The sequence below is a fragment of the Moschus berezovskii genome, chromosome 8 (genome assembly GCF_049115385.1).
Source record: "Moschus berezovskii isolate FMDL1 chromosome 8, NW_MosBer_1.0, whole genome shotgun sequence".
Taxonomy (NCBI): Eukaryota; Metazoa; Chordata; class Mammalia; order Artiodactyla; family Moschidae; genus Moschus; species Moschus berezovskii.
Window position 1 is genome coordinate 31,737,371 of NC_142467.1, and position 17,847 is coordinate 31,755,217.

At 41.4% G+C, this 17,847-nt stretch overlaps 1 protein-coding gene across 1 annotated transcript in view; it reads right to left on the minus strand.

The window, feature by feature from the left end:
• Nucleotides 1-15,225, minus strand: part of LOC129558576 (teneurin-2-like) — an 87,192-nt gene extending 71,967 nt beyond the window's left edge. The window contains exon 1 of the mRNA XM_088838513.1: nt 14,952-15,225. Within this exon, the coding sequence (XP_088694639.1) occupies nt 14,952-15,177 (226 nt within the window). The 5' untranslated portion in view covers nt 15,178-15,225. The remainder of the gene's footprint in view (nt 1-14,951) is intronic.
• Between the last annotated feature and the right edge of the window lie 2,622 nt (nt 15,226-17,847).

The window sequence follows — 17,847 nt, forward strand, 5'->3', positions numbered from 1 at the left end:
AAAGTTTTGAGAAAAACAACCAAAGAAACAGAAAAAACAATCACATTTCTTATGTAAAATAACATCCAAAAAGCAAATCACAAACCTTCCAAAATTTATTAAGTACCAAGACACATGTCTAATGTAAGCTCAATGTCTTCTTTTTAGATCAACCATTTTCCAGCTAAGAAGTCTTATACTGACAACTTCAGGAGCTACACCTTCTCTACAGTCTTCCTTTGGCCTACATGGTGATTCTTCCAGCGATTTAGCTGCCAAAGGCCTTAACTCACTTTGCCCTATAAGCAGAAGCTGAGAAAAATTCTTGTGGATAGGTATATTAATTGGGACATGATTGAAAGGAGGAAGAGTGAAGGACAGGATGAAGAACAGGACAGGAGGGAACAGCAATACAAGACTCAGTTGTAGAGCTGGCCATTGCTGTGGGTGTTTAGTGATGATGGAGGTGGACCCTTCCAAGAAGCTTCAGGCTGTGCCTCTCAGGACAAAGGGGAGGGGCATTTATCCTTGGCTTCCTATCCTCTGGCTTCTGAACTTACTGGTCAAGGGGGCCCCACATCTGCCAGCGGTGGACTTTCTGACACTCCATTTTTCCTGTCTTTAAGGGAATTCAGCACTTCAGCATCAGAAAATTCTGGGGCAGGAAATGAGGCCAGCATGTGCACAGAGCCCCCCTAAACTGTCCCACAAGTGGCCATTCTAGCAACATTTGGGATTAACATATATGTGAGTTGGACTGTGAAGAAAGCTGATCGCCGAAGAACTGATGCTTTTGAACTGTGGTGCTGGAGAAGACTCTTGAGAGTCTCTTGGACTGCAAGGAGATCCAACCAGTCCATTCTAAAGGAGATCGATCCTGGGTGTTCATTGGAAGGACTGATGCTAAAGCTGAAACTCCAGTACTTTGGCCACCTCATGCGAAGAGTTGACTCACTGGAAAAGAGTCTGATGTTGGGAGGGATTGGGGGTGGGAGGAGACGGGGACAACAGAGAATGAGATGGCTGGATGGCATCATCGACTCGATGGACATGAGTTTGAGTGAACTCCGGGAGTTGGTGATGGACAGGGAGGCCTGGTGTGCTGTGATTCCTGGGGTCGCAGAGAGTCAGACACGACTGAGCGACTGAACTGAACTGAACACACTACTATACATAAAATAGATAACCAATAAGGACCTACTGTATAGCATAAGGAACTCTAGTCAATATTTTGTAATAACTTATATGGAAAAAAATTTGAAAAAAAGAACGAATATACATATAACTGAATCACTTTGATATATACCTGAAACTAACACAACATTGTAAATCAACTATACTCCAATAAAATTAAAAAAAGAAGTAATGTGAATAACCAAAAAAATAATAAAATCTGAGTATTTTATGAAAATGAAATCCATATTTCTCAATTTTCTTGAAAAGCTGAAAGATCTAACAACACTAGCCCTGAATTCCCAAAGGCACCAACTCATCAGAGCTGAGAGGCACAGCCTGGACATAAATAATCCAAATCAGGACAATCTCTACCATGACACACAGGTGAAAACCCAGCCTGCTTGGTTCCATGATCTTACCTTCCCTGTGAGTGTCAGACTTTCAACCTTATTTGAGCTATTCTCAGTCTTAATAAATATTCAAATCAAAGAGCAGGTAGGAACCTACTGTTAGTATTACTCTTCCTCACTGGCTTCACCTTTCACCATACATGTAACCCGCCTGTCTTTCTTCTGAGGGGAGGCTTCAATTCATCATGACGGCTTTGCCATTGAAGATGGTAGATCAATGGACACAATTAATTGACTGTGTGCTACATTCCAAGCCAGGTGCTCAAATTAAACCTGTGTTTAATGCCTAACAGAATATATGATGGGAAGCAGGAGTTCTGGAGGAATCCAGGTCCCTTAGTTCTTGTGACTTGGAACAGGGAGACCCTGATATCACAGAACCTATGATAAATAAAACATCATCAAACAGCTGCTCATTACTGATTTGATTTGGAAATACGATGGAATGTGCTCCTGGCCGTACAGTATTTATGAATTGAAGCCCTCTAAGAATTAGGAATAAACTGGAAATAGGGGCTTCTGCATGAAAAGTGAGATTCCAAGTCACTACAGTACTAGGCCCTGTAAGCTTGAAATGCTATCAGCTGTCAAAGAAACTGTTACTTTCCGTGGTGTGTCCTTGTTGCACTCAATCCTTTGAGATGTTTCATTTATGTAAAAGTACCATTTTAAAAATACTGATGCCTAGATCCAAACCAGCGTCTCTCTCCTGCTCCCCTGCCAGAGATTTTGATTGAACTGGCTTGGGTGTGGGGACTTTTCAAAACTCCCCAGAAGAGGCTAATGAGTGGCCACTGGTCCAGAGACAGAAATGACATGAGGGGGTGGCCCCACTTGCGGCCCCCTCGCTGCTCAGCTAGGACATCTCTGCACTCTGCTGGAGTCTCCCTGCTGTTCAATTTCTGGGCTTGTGAAGCACGAAGTGTTAACTGGGTCACCTCCAGGATGGGCTTTTGCAGTGGGTAGAGATGGGGGTTAGTCTGTGAGCATTCACTGAATTGCCACTGTGAACTAAGGAACATTTGATCCTGAGGCTGCCAGGTGGTTGGGAACCTTTTTAAAGTCGATAGTGTCCCCTGCATTTGCAGTCATTTTGAGAGGGATTTTTGGGAGCTATGGATATTTACCTCGCAGTTGACTGTTTTTATTTTTTTGAGGACATTAAAGTAATAGTCCTCTCTTCTGTCAATGTTCCAGCTACAGCAAATAGATCCATAGAAACAAATTTAATCCACTGGAATTACTCTCTAAATAAATTCAACATTTTGGTTCACAGAGCTGCAAATAAATTGACTGCTTTAATTCCCCATATGTGGAGTGGACCTGAACTGTACAAGGACAGACTGGGAAGCACCTATTATATAGTCAAGGTGGCCATGGACGAGGGGGAATTGAAAAGGAAGCACTTCAAACTATTTTTAAAATAAAATGCATCCCACTGGGACAGTGACTGCCCGATGCCTACTATTCAGAAATCAGGGTGAACAAAGAGAAGCTTCACATTTTGTGGTTCTGGCCAAAGAAAAAGCTCTGGAAAAAGGAGGTGAATAACAGGTCCAGTTAAGAATATAACAGAGTCCCTCTGACTTTTCTCTGTGTAGGTTTTTTCTTTTTCTTTCCCCAGAAAGATCTTTCCATCCTAGAGAAAATGTGTTAAAGATAATTCTCATGGTAACTTTGGTAAAATATTCCAATTATTATAAAAGGCTATTGGACATTATCAAATAAGTCTGTGTTGCACTTATTTTTAATATCTTTGTGCACACTTGGTATTTGTTCTGATGGCTCCCAGCAGACATTTATTACTAAAGTAGGTCTGACTTGAGGTTGAGTGGAAAGGAAAGCAGTCAGTGCAGAAGGAACTTTGACTAACGGTGGTATGATGGAATCCGGCTGCAACAAAATGAGAGGGCTTGTGAAATATATGTGCCAATTAAGAAATGAATGTGAATTCACGGTGGCCAGACATCAGCCCCTTCCCCTTTATATGTCCCTAGAGATGCTTCTGGAATTGCCAGAGCTGAAAATTAAATTATAAACCTAGAACATGACACTGAAAATGGAGTATCTCCTTTGATAATATCGGCATGATGATTCATGAGTGGGTGGGCCAGCACCCCTTCTGAACGCAGTACGAGGTATCCTGAGACAGGCATAGGCAATTATGCCACCTCTCACAGTGACATTTCTCTAAAGCTTCTGGTCTGAATTACATCCTGCCACCTGGAAAAGACTCTGATGCTGGGAAAGGTTGGGGGCGGGAGGAGAAGGGGATGACGGAGAATGAGATGGCTGGATGGCATCACCGACTCTGTGGGCATGAGTTTGAGTGAACTCCGGGAGTTGGTGATGGACAGGGAGGCCTGGAGTGCTGTGATTCATGGGGTCGCGGAGAGTCGGACACGACTGAGCGACTGAACTGAACTGAACTGAACTGAACCACTCACAGTGCACCAAAGGCTCCCTACACATAAGACATAGTAGGTCCCTACAGAGACAGGACTGCAGTACGTAGCACCAGCCTAGAAAAGCCAATACTGTCATCGGATTGCCAATACACATAAAAAGCATATGGTAGTGAATTTCAACATAGGTACGTCAAAGTATGTTGCAGAAAACTCTTGCAAGTTGGCATTTCACAACATGAGATTTGATGTCGTCATGCCGGACAGATACACAACCCAGATTTCTAAGCAGATTCCTTCTGTGAGTCATGGTGCTTTAAATTCTTCTCATTAGAACAGGAAACAAACCACTAATGGAAATAAATTATCTTGTCGCTGCCTCCATGAGTCAGAAAACTGCACTTTGTTTTGAAGAGGAAAAGTTAAAATTTTACGTAACCTCCTGTTCCTTCTGCCTCCGTAACTCCGCTTGCTCTTTGCAAAGTCTGGGATCATATAGGTCATGTAGTCTCAGAAAGTGGGGACTTAAAATACTAGAAGCTGAAGCTTATCTCACTCACCCTTGTCCTGCTCTTTGCAATTGCCCAGCCCCTGCAAACCTGCTTAATCTTATGCCTGTCCCTGTAAAGATCAGGCATTTCCCTCCCCATCTTGACTGGTTTTCCCGCGCATGTGAAACTCCTTGGTTTAAACCAGCCTGTTAGCAGCTAGTGTTGCCCACTATAGTCTGTCTATAAAAACTCTGTAACCCAGATTTTGGAGTGTCAACTCAGATTTTGGAGTATTAACTCCTCTGGACCCGCCAGTGTAATAAACCTGAGTTCTCCAACTCTCCAAGCATGATGCTTGGTTTCTCAATTACTGGTTTCTGCAACAGTTAATCTCCTTATTCATGGGGGTCTTAACTTCCATGTGCCAAGGTTTCTGAGTCACTCATTAAGAGATAATGACAATAAGAACAGCCATGGAGGGCCTGTGGAAATCAGAAGGCTGAGTTTTCTCCATAGAGGGGATCCGAAAGAGAATAGATCTGTGGGATGAATAGATCTGGAGCAGTCAGATTATTCAACAAGGAAGGAGCGGACACAGGAAAGTTCTGGTTAGTTTTGCAACGGCAACACCCTTCAGGGTCCTGGTGTGTAACATAAGAGGCTACAGAGAAGGACAGGTGTTAAAAAGCAGCCATGGCATCTGTGGCAAATGGGAACCTAAATGGATTGGCTATGGGCGCACCATTCAAATGTCTAATGCAATCTGTAGGCCAAACAAAACACAGGAGCCAAGCATGGCCTGTGTGCATTGACTTTGTGACCTCTGATCTAGGGGGTAAAATGGAAGCCAAGTCATTGCAGTGGAATGGGAAATATAACAGGTGTTGTTTTATTTATTTTTACCTGGAAGGAATGCTAAGTCAAGTTTAGATGGACTCAGTAGAGTATCTAAAGCAATAATATTTTTTCTTTGTTTGTTTCCATTCTCTTTGCAGGATCTTCTTCCTGTCTATTAATTACCTGTGTTCTCATGTGAGCCCATTATATCTGCTCCTTGTACATTTCTTCTTGACTGATCACACCAAAGTGAAAATGAAAGTCACTCAGATGTGTCAGACTCTTCACAACCCCATGGACTGCATGCAGCCTGCCAGGCTCCTCTGTCCATGGAATTATCCAGGCAATACTGGAGCGGGTTACCATTCCCTTCTCCAGGGGATCTTCCCAACCCAGGGATAGAACCCAGGTCTCCCACATTGCAGGCAGATTCTTTACCATCTGAGTCACCAGGGAAGCTCAAAGCATTCCCAGTGACATTTAGCAAAACTAATTAGAATGACCACTTAATTTCTTCACAAACAGCTCTTCTATATCAGTTTTTAGGCTGGATCAAACCGAGTCCCATAAAATTATTTAGCTGTCATCTTCTCAATCTCTATCCAGCTCAAATGTCTCAGCAGAATTTCAGAGTTGTACATTCAACTGTCTATTAGACATTGACATGTGTGTGGCCTGAGGGCACCTCAAATTCAAAAGGTCTGCAGTTATACATCCTATCTGAACCTACAAACAGCCCATCCTCAGTGATGAGCAGAACATGCAGTCAGTTGCCATATCCAGAAACTTGAGTGATGTTCTTGACTCTACTTCCTTCCCTGACCTTGCTTGTCCCACTAGTTGCCAGGAAATATTGATTTCATATTCTCAACATCCTCTTGTTTTTGCTAGTCAAGTTTCCAATTGGCAGAAGTAAAATATACACTCAGGCATGTGCTCAAATCTGGTATGAGTTCCTGATTTATTTAGCCAATAAGAGAAAATGAGCAATGTGTTGTGGTCACACAAAGGGGCAGCAGACAACACATAAATCTTTTCCTGTTTTCTTTGCCCTGGACCAATATGAGATACTCTGTTGTTGGTGCCATTCTTTGCATAGACAAACCTAATAAGACTGTGAAAAACATTCAAATTTTTATAATACCATATTTTTATATGCTGGCTTATGTTGCCACTGCAGGAAAACTTGAAGTAACAGTTTTAGGCATTTCCACTTTAAGGGGATATTTACAAACATTGATCTTTTCTGACTCTAAAAGTGATCTTGGCATCAGTAAAGGCAATATTCTCTTTGCAGGAGAACACAGCAGTCACTGCCCAAGAGAACCAGATTAGTATGTCCGCCTCCCACTTGCATAGGGTCCTTAAAGTCAACCATGCCTGTTCCTCAACAACATTTCTCAGATCATCTCTGTTGTCCCAGTTTAGGGCACGAGGCTCCCTTGCCTAAACAAAACACAGCCTGCTGCCCCACCTCACTGATCATCTTGTTTTCCTGTAACATACTCCATCGACTGAAGCAAGCGTAATTTCTCTGAAATGCCTTCAGGAACCAGTTTCTCCCTTCCACTCCATCTCATGTTTCCCCACGCCACATTCAGTTAACCTGAACTCCTCTTATATCCTTGGAACAACTCATCTTTGTCACATCCAGATATTTGGATATGTTATATCTTTTGCCTGAATACTCTTTCTTGCCTCTTAAATCACCTAACTCTTCCTCATCCTTCAAGAGTATGAAGGAGTATCACAATTTCTGAGATCCTTGATGCACAATTCTGGGTGAGATACCTCCCCAGAGCCATTTAATATTTTCTGTTTTGCTGTGTTTATCAGACCAAATCTAGTTCTCTATTATATTTTCCTCTTTAGGATTGTGAAGTTTTGTGAGCTTAGTGGTCATGTTTGCCTTATTTATTGTTGAGTACCATAACTTAACACAGTTGCCTCATGGCTACTCCTTAAAAATAAGACAGTGTTTTAGAAACACCAGACTATCCATCATACAAAAGAAAAAAAAATGTTAGGGGAAAAACCAAGGGCAAAAGGCAACTTAAATGGTGAAGCAGAGGGAAAATATTGCAATGTTGGACGCTTCCCATGGGTTAGGAAGCTTGGGACTAAAATAAAATTAAGAGGGATAATGGCCACGATGCAGTGAAGATCAATATAGAGAAGCAAGAAAAAAAGAGTCTTAGAGAGGCAAATGTGATGCCATTCCCCAAAACTAGCATTTCAGTGGGGGGTGGGGGGCTGCCGCAGGAAACAGATATTGAGGAAAAGACAATTACGTTTGACACATGATTTTTTAAGAAAAATATTCCAATGGCAATTGGAAAAGCAATAATGCAGCTTGGAAAGACCACATGTGTTTCATACTTGAGTGCTGCTAGTATTGGGGACATGGTGATATTTCTTAGCTATGTCTGATGTCAGGACATGTATTTGCTATACAGTATTAATGCCATCAGGCCTAAGAGGTACTCACCATAAGCCACCTCCAGGTATAGGATAGCCTAAGCCCAAGACACGGCCAACTGAGGGCAGAGTGACAGAGGCATGAGCATGTGTCCCATGCCCGGCCCACCTGAACCTTCGTTAGGAATGTTCTGCTGATGATTGCAAAATACTGATTCCAACGGTGCTACCCAGGGAAGAAATCTGAGAGTGGGGTTATCAACAGACATCAAACATATCTCTCTCCAGTGTAAAGCCAAGTAAAGAGAGGAGGAACAAGACATGATAAGTGTGAGGCCAGATATACTTCTGGATTCTCCAACGATGTAAGACAAAGCATATGATTTTTGCATAAGTTAATTTCAGTCGGGATATTATCCTACTCTTACTTGTGATTGAATGAGTCTTGAGAAAGAGAGGTTGTGAACACTGACATTATACAAACAAGGCTGTTTTAAAGGAGATGCGGTGGAGAAGAAAGAGGGGACGTCACAGGTGAAATGGAGAATTACCACGGGGGGCAGAAAAAGGAAAACAATCCGAAGAAAGTTAGATCTGAAGTTGAAGGTAAAATTGACAATAGGTAATTACTAAAAGAAAAACAATTGGGAGACAGGAAGATTGTAATCTTAGAAGGGCAGAGAATATAAAAAATGAAAATCCAGAAAAGCTCAACTCTCTAAGCTGACAAGGACTTCAAAGTATTACATGTAGCATGATGAGAATGAATTCATTTTCATCCAGAGTTTATATGTATAAAATCTGCTTGTAATTTAAACCCGTTCCTCAGATTCACATGCCAATTATATGCTATAAAAGGCACATCTGTTAAAATATTGCATCCAATGCCACTACCTTCGAGCATTTTTCTGTTCTTTCTTTCCTTGTAAAATTGTCTGATTAGCAACTCTACAGTGTATAGGCATCAGCTGACATTTGTTAGATGGTATCTTTCATTCCTTTCTAAAAATAGGGAAATAATCTATGAATTAACCTTGATAGTATATTAAAAAGCAGAGACGTTACTTTGCAAACAAAGGTCCGTCTAGTCAAGGCTATGGTTTTTCCCGTGGTCATGTATGGATGTGAGAGTTGGACTGTGAAGAAAGCTGATCGCCGAAGAATCGATGCTTTTGAACTGTGGTGTTGGAGAAGACTCTTGAGAGTCCCTTGTACTGCAGGGAGATCCAACCAGTCCATTCTAAAGGAGATCAATCCTGGGTGTTCGTTGGAAGGACTGATGCTAAAGCTGAAACTGCAATACTTTGGTCCCCTCATGTGATGAGTTGACTCACTGGAAAAGACTCTGATGCTGGGAAAGGTTGGGGACGGGAGGAGAAGGGGACGACAGAATGAGATGGCTGGATGGCATCACCGACTCTGTGGACATGAGTTTGAGTGAACTCCGGGAGTTGGTGATGGACAGGGAGGCCTGGCGTGCTGTAATTCATGGGGTCGCGGAGAGTCGGACATGACTGAGCTTCTGAACTGAACTGAATCTATGAATTATGTTCATCTTCGGGAGCAAAAGGTATGGTGTGTGGGGAATCCAACAGCTGGAAGAGAATTTCTGGCTTCGAGGAGCCAGAACTATTGCAAGTCACAGGAAATAAACCTAAGCAAGGGGAAAAAGAGATTTGTGTTGCACACAATATTGTAAGGTTAGAAAGAGGATGATCACCACTTTTGCTTGCTATAAGATTAAAATGATAGCAATTATAACTGTTAGCATATATTCAGCACTTATTAACAGAAAGATAACATCCACAGCATGATAAATGCATTGTCAAAAGAAAGGGTCCCAAATCATATTGGTGGAAACGTTTATAAGAACAGAAAATAAGACTTAGACAGTCTACATTCTCAAATGTGATCAAGGTCGCACTGCTCAAAGACGTCGATACTGAGATTTAGACACAGTTTAACTCTGGGTCTGCAACTACTCTCCCATATGCCTTTCGGATGAAGCAACAAACATTTGAGTTAGCCAGCAAGAAGATAACATATCATTATCCACTGAAATGTTAGAAATTCTCTTTTCTTAAAGAATTTTTTTTTTTAAGCAACAACACGACAGTAAGAAGTATTGATAAAATATTATTCTCAGTTGAGGCACGAAAAGAAGTCCTGCCTAGGGGTAGAAGAATAAATGGAATGCAATCTCCTTAAGCTACTGATCAAGTCTTCCAGATATTTATCAACCAAACTTTTGAACACCCCTAAAATGTAAAAGTTTATCATTACAGGCAAATTAAAAGGCTAGGTTTTTCAAAATAGAACCTAAATGGTGCTTTGGGTACAGCGGATCAGTAACTATATTAAGACAATGGTATAAACAGAAATGCTCATACATTTCCAATGTACTTCAATAATTATAATATACATTAATTGATACAGGTAACCACTTGAGTTTACTGGTTCGTGAGTTTTTAGATCATTAGCACATGTTAAAGTTATGCTGTGTCAAATTACACAGAGCAAAAAATGTATTGCCCAAATTATTTTAAAGATCATAAGAGTGAAAACTGGTTTACGACATGCCAAAATCAAACCTAGTCTCAAATGCATATGTGTATGTGTTGATGTATTTTTAAAGGGTTAGTCAAGTTATTTCTGTGCTAGATCTGATGGAGAGAAGTGATACAAGCAATCTTTCGAAACTCCAGTCTTCCCCCAATTCTTTCTTCAACCTTGACCCAAACAGACAGCCTGAGGTACAGAGAAAGAATTTAATCTTGGCCCCCTCTCAAGAGGCTTGCACTATTAACTGGAGAGGAGGGCTGTTTGAGGGATGAGCAGTTTGGTGGAACTCTCTGGTACACTGGGCCTTGCCTATAGCCCAGAAACTCTGTTTGCCTAAGAAATAGTATTTAGAGAGGGACCCCTTGCTTGGTTAGTGTTCCAGAATGAGAGGTGGTACATAAAAGTGATGACCTCGGGGAGGGCAGAGAATTGGTGCTGACTAGCCTGACACTCATATTGACCCTGGAAACTTTTTCCTACAGGAGTGAGTGGAGGAAAGGTCTTGTAGGAAGGAAGGTTTCCAAGGAGTCTGGGAGAGTTGTGCACAGTGGAGGGGAGTAGGCGAGAACAGGAATCTAGATCAGCAGTGCTGGCGGTGGTTGAGCTCATTCTAGGTTTCATCAACCTTCGTGACTATAGTTCCTATACTGAGAAAGCCTTATAGGTGTGTTGACACCTAAAAGGTTTATACATTGAATTTCACATGGTTTTCATTGGTTTACTTATTTATTTGAGAAGTTCTCAAACTTCTCAAATAAAACATAGCTCTTGAATCCAACTTCCTGTATGGGAAACTGGTCTAGTTCTTCCTATGTTTGTGACCTTGGATGATTTCTTTAATCTTCCCATGCCTTGCTTTCCTAATCCAGAAAAAAACAGACTAATAATAGTACCCACTTTACAGTATTACCATGAATATTAACTGAGCTACTACAGGTAAAGTGCTTAGATGGGCACCTGATGAAGAAAGACTCCATGACTGTTAGCCATTACTCTTTGGTGATTATTGTTGTTGCTATTCAATATATCTGAAGACTGTATAATAATCCAGGTGAAGCACAGTATTACCAGAGTCAAAAGTGCATAAATATGCAAAAGCAGAATTCACATCTAATTTGAGGCTCTTAAGCCCCAGGAGAATGTCTTGTGTATCACATTGCTCTACACCCTAACTTCAGGGTCCAAAACGACAAGCTGATACAACCTGGCTGAGAACTTGGCTGACCTGTATTACTCAAAGTGGCATCTATTTCACAGATCAGGCTGGGACTGGGTTTGCCCAGGGATCAGACCACTGGTCACTTTTGTCAGTGCATTAACTTTCAGACCACTAGGATGCTACTTAGTGCAGGATTAGTCATTTACTAATTACTAATTACTCCAGAGGCCACAGACCTAAGGTCAGTCATTTTCTCCCTTCACACCAGGAGAATCCAACATAATAGAGGCCAGACAGGTAATTTGCATTGTCTTTTCGTAGGAGAGACCCACAGGAGAAGGAGGCAGGAGGAGGATTCTGTGTGGAAAGCAAGCAAAGGCGCTTTACTTTGACGGGCATTTCCATAAGCTTCTCAGGGGAACTGGTGGCCCATCTTTCCCGCTGGGCCCTGGCAGGTTCTCACATTTGATGCTTGCTGCTGGCCAGCTGGGGAAACCGGACAAGGTCTGACCCTAGCCCCTAATCACGTCTACTAGCTGGCAAGTCTTTTCTCCTCTGAGCATCTGGAGAGTCATCCAACTGTGTTTGCCAAACTTGCTTGCAAGTGAGAAGCGTGTTTGTTTTATGATCGCTGTCTTGGGTTTTAAATAAGAATACTGTAGGAGATGATCCTGCTCTGATCCTTGCTAATGTATCTCTAGGCTAATAAGTGCTGAGATGATCCTCCTCTTTGATTTCATGAATAAGAAAATAAAATGGGAAATGCATGACATTTAAAAAAAAATTATTGTTATTACTGAGTGTAAAATTTGTTTTAACCCTCTCTGGAGTGGCTAAGTTTCACACTGAAAATGCCGCTTGCCAGATTGTATCTCCTGTTCCTCCTCTCCTTAAATATGTGCTTATTTACTTCCTGCAGAGTTCAATTTTAGAACCCATCAAAGTAGATCCACTCAGACTGACTACATTTTCATGCATAAATTCATAGATGTCTTCAGAAGGAATTGCACTTGCATATGCAAATACTTCCAATGCCTTTTCATTTCTACTTTTGGCCTGCACAGTTTTTAATTCATGCAAACACATTACACAAACAAATATGGGCTCAATAACAACACAAGGCATGTGTGAATTGTTAATTGCAAAGCGAAGGGTTTGATATGGCCAAGCGACTTTCATTATTATCAATGGAGAGGAACAAGATTAAACAGGAAGAATAAAGGTATATTTGAAAATAAAATCCCAAGCACTTGGTTTCATTTTATGTAAATATTAATAAGGGAAAAGGTGACAGGCAAATCCACAGTTCAACAGTAATCTGGGATCTACAGCTCAGTGCACAATGATCAGAAGCCAGGATGCACCTTTAATGAGACTTAGGAAGGAGAGGCCACATTTTAGCCCAGGATCATGAGAAACAAAAACATACGCAACAATATCATAAAGGAAACAGAAAATGAAGGCTGTCAACCTTGTTGAATGTGCATCACCTTTCAAAATATCTAAGTCTTATATGAGATACGCCCCTGGAAGCAACAGGCAGATATCCTCATTTTTCAAATTGGATAGTTAAGCCTTCCCTTAATTAAGCTGTGATTCCTCAGGTTTTTTTTTTTTTTCTAATTTCCACTACATGCACTTTGGGGTCGGGTGAGAACTTAACAAAGTAAAACACTTGTTGAAGTTACTCACAGATCAAAGACATCTGATACAGAGCAATTTTCAAGCAACCCTCCTCCCCTTGTTTGCAATGTGTTTCATTTACATGCAGTTAACTCAGAAAATAAGAGTGAAGATTAAATAACAAGTGCATTCTGCAAGGGTCTACAAAGGCAGCAGAGATAAAATTTTAACTGTTTCTCCACTGATTTTGTGGAATGTTTTATTAAATATAAAAGGTGAAGCTAGGCTAATGGAGGAGCATTTGAGAACATGTTTTTTTAGAACAATCACTGGATTATAGGAGATATACATATATGTTACATATAAGTAGTGTTTTCTAAGAAATAAACAAAAAAGACTAAGTAAGCTAAGCTAAGGAAATTAAGAAACCAGGGATGGAATTTGAAGCCTCTATAGACTGAATGTTTGTGACGCTCCAAAATTTTTATATGAAACCTAACCCTCAATGGTATTTGGAGGTGGGGCTTTTGGTAGGTAAATGAATTACAAGGGTGGAACCCTCATAAATAGGTTGAATGCCCTTATAAAAGAGCCCCCAGAGAGTTTCCTTGCCCTCTTCAGCTGTATGAGGACACAGGGCAAGATGGCTGTCTATGGGCCAGGAAGACACCTCTCAGCAGAACTCAAATCTGCTAGGACTTGACCTTGACATTCCCTGCTTCCAGAACTGCGCAAACTAAATTTCTGTTATTTATAAGCCACCAGTTCACACTATTTTCTTATAGCGGCCTGAAAGGAATAAGACACAAGCTAGAGTATCTAATGAAGAATTAAATTAGTTGCAACATTTACTGACAGGGACATAGAACAAGAACTATAGAATCAGTATTAACACGATGCAGTAAACCAGCAGGTAGAACCTTGACCCTTGGCACTGCAGAGTGCCCCTTCCTGGTGCCTTCTCTGCAGTTTTGCGTGTCCACTGGTAATTTGGCCAAGACTTTATGTAAATCACATATAGGGTGAGGCTGGTACACAAAGCATAAGACCTGGAGCCAGCCAGTCAACTTAGACACATTGCCTCTCAGCACTGTGCCTGAATCCAGGCGTTCATACATTTACAGCAATTCATCACAAGTGATAACAACATTTCCCATGGATAGTGACTAAGAAGAGAATGCCAACTGTTAGTGCTTAGGATGAAAACATTCTCCTCCCCAAAGAAATCAAAACTGTATAAGAAAATTATGTTTAGGTGAAAGCAGGTGTGGGAATTATACCAGTGGAATTGGAATTGACCTATACTTCAAAACATTAAAAACATGTATAACTCAGAATTAACACCACATATTTTTTGGGGGGAAAGAGAAATTAAATATTATTATATGGGAGGGGAGTGGAGAGAGATTCAAATATGTTTTTATCATTATACGATTTGTTCAAAGCGAATATTACCGAGAAGCTCAATGTGAGAAGCAGGAGAAATCTGAACCCTTAGAGGCTTGTGTCTCAGTTTCAAGGAGAATAGCTTAAAAATCACAGATAATTCCACGTTCCTTGGGACCAAAATCCATGATGGTCACGGGGATATCCCTCATGGAGCCAAGGGTCTGCTCTCTGTTACATCTGATCCAAACCTACCCTGGTATGTCTCCAAAAGTAACCAACAAACTGTCAAAGAATTGAAGCGTCTAGGACAGAAGAGGCCCTTCTGTGATCCCCATAGGAATCTGACATGGGTTGACAAGAAGACTGTTCTCTTGAACTAAACTTGAATGGAGAGTTGATGCAGACCTGCTTTGCTCCCTGTTTCCACCAGCCTCAGTCTTCGATGCGCAACGGTGCAACAAGGAAGACCGCTCGGACCCTCAGTGTGGTCAGCTCCACCTACCTTGTCTCGGGAACTCGTCTGACTCCCGGTGAACGAGGTCTGTGACTCGGTTTCCATAGTGCATCCTGCTGTCATGATCATAGGCCTTCAGAGTCTCGCTGGAGCTGTAGGACTTCTGCGTGGGCACACGACAGTCTTCACTGTCTAGGGAGGAGCTCGTGTAGCGACACTCTTTGCCACACCGTCCCCTGGTCAGAGAGCGGTGTCGCCGGTCCTTGACATCCATTATCCCAGGTCTGGCAGAAGGCTGATGCTTTCTGAAAAGTCAGGCTGGGGTTTGGGCACTTGTCACTTGGCCACCTAAAAACATCACAGGAGAAAAACTCAGACTATGATTCTAAGAATTACTGCCTTCTGTTCTGATTCATGCTTTGACTCGGATCAAAACGCACAAAGGCAAATTTGGTCAGCGCTGCATCATCTCTTCTGCAAACGCTTAACGTATACTTAAACAATCAGCCTAAATAGAATCATTCGATGCAGTAAATTAATTCCCATGCTGTTTAACTGAATAGATTTGAGGGAAAAATAGTAGCAAAATAACTCATATTTTGATTTTCTATATGTGTGAAGAAGACATGGTAAGTCTTTCACGCTAATGAAACATCTTACTATGAAGTAGTTCAGAGTAAAACTGATTTTATTTGACTTTAATTGCATTCTCTTTTTGCTGCTGAAGGACTGGGAAAAAAAGGCACCAAAATTAAATAAATACAAATAAAATAAAGATGTAAAAGGCATAAATATATGTTGATGATGCTTTTTAATGGTACCAGGTCACATTGGACCGACATAAAATTTGCCTGGCTGGGTACGGAGAAAAATAATATAAGGCATTCTTGACATGCAGTCTTCCTCTGATTTATTTAATGAGCCTTCAGTAAATTCATCTGGTTTATCTTCTTGGCAAATCTGATTCTTGGACACACCTGGTCTTTTCCCTAGTCACCTGCCAACAGTACATCTTGCTCACAGAGGTCCAATTGGCACAACCACATGGCTATCAACCTAAGCCCACCCTAGTGTCCTTTTCACGGTTGGGATATCCTCTGTGCAAAAGAAAAATGGGGAAGAGTAATGAATGCAATAGGTAAGTTGATGTAAAGAAGCCTCTCCAACATATGATCTGGCAACCAGGGAGCCCCACAGCTTGACACCCGGGACCTAGAAATGTAGACAAACATCACTCAGAAAACTCTAGCCTTCTGCCGAGCAAATAAGATCAAAACGCTTAGATGCCTCCAAGTTCCAAATGATAGGCTCTTATTGATTTCATCGGCCATGCAAAATAGCCTGGACCACAGGGCCAGGGCCTGGACAGAATGAAAAAACACAAATTTAATTAAAATGGCAAATACAAGCAAGACCCAGTGTAATGATTTTTCTCCAGGCTCCTGATGCTCACTGTCTACTCAGTATGTCAGAATGTACTTGGGGAGCAGATCTATAGTTTGGAGCCCCTCTGCTCTTCTTTGGTTATTTACCACACTGCAATGGGATGCTTGTGTATACCAAGGGACTAACCTAAATGTGCAGCAATGTGGAAGGCATCAGCCCCAAGAGAGCAGAAGCCAAGTTATCTCTTCCTCTTGTCCTTTCATACCAAGAGGTCCTTCTGGATCTCAGAAACTCTCCTAATTAAGACTATTTGTGTATAGTATCAAACATTGCCTGTAATCATGAATACCTTTTTTTGACAAGTGGCAATAAAAAGAGGGCATATCTGTGGTAAACATCAAGCAGAGTTAGCTGTTGCCACAGTCACTTATAAAAAACTTAAATTCTCAGTTTCCTGGAGCCTACAGTTTCTGACTTAGGAAGCTGAGAAGCATCTTTGAGAGTCACCAATCAAGACTCCAGGACCTGCTTAGAGGACAAAGATGATCAATGTCAGCATGGAAGTTTTGGGGGCTGTACCAAAGATTCAAGTGTCTTAACACTAGTGCAATTTCCAGATGTCCAAAAACTTATCCCTTAACACCCAAAATGTGATCTTAACATTTTAGAATCCATAGTATAGGCTGGTTAAGAGCATGGCTATTGTAGTCTTGTTGGATATCAATCTCATCATGACTACTGACTAGCCAGAGCCCTTGTAAAATTCAGGTTCTCAACCACTGAAAACAGAAAATTAGTATTTACAGATTAGAGTACTTATAAAAATTAGATGGGACACTATGGGAAGGCTCTCAATATGATGCCTAACACATGGTAAAGGCTCTCTAATAAGTAGGTTTTTTTCCTCCTCTGAATGATTAAAAATAATTTTTTGTCTTAGCTAAGTAGCTGCAAATTTGCATAAGATAAAGATGATCATATGAATCCCTGAAACTCAAACTTCTAATTATAAATATCAATACTTGAACTACATACAGATAAAGGAAGACTTTTAGTGTCTACTAAGGATGTGAAGGGTGTTCATTGGAAGGACTGATGCTAAAGCTGAAACTGCAATACTTTGGCCACCTCATGCGACGAGTTGACTCACTGGAAAAGACTCTGATGCTGGGAAAGTTTGGGGCAGGAGGAGAAGGGGACGACAGAGAATGAGATGGCTGGATGGCATCACCGACTCTGTGGACATGAGTTTGAGTGAACTCCGGGAGTTGGTGATGGACAGGGAGGCCTGGAGTGCTGTGATTCATGGGGTCGCGGAGAGTCAGACATGACTGAGCGACTGAACTGAAATGAACTGAACTGAACTGAAGGATGTGAAATTAAAAGACACTTACTCCTTGGAAGGAAAGATATGACCAACCTAGACAGCATATTAAAAAGCAGAGACATTACTTTGCCAACAAAGGTCCGTCTAGTCAAGGCTATGGTTTTTCCCGTGGTCATGTATGGATGTGAGAGTTGGACTGTGAAGAAAGCTGATCGCCAAAAAATTGATGCT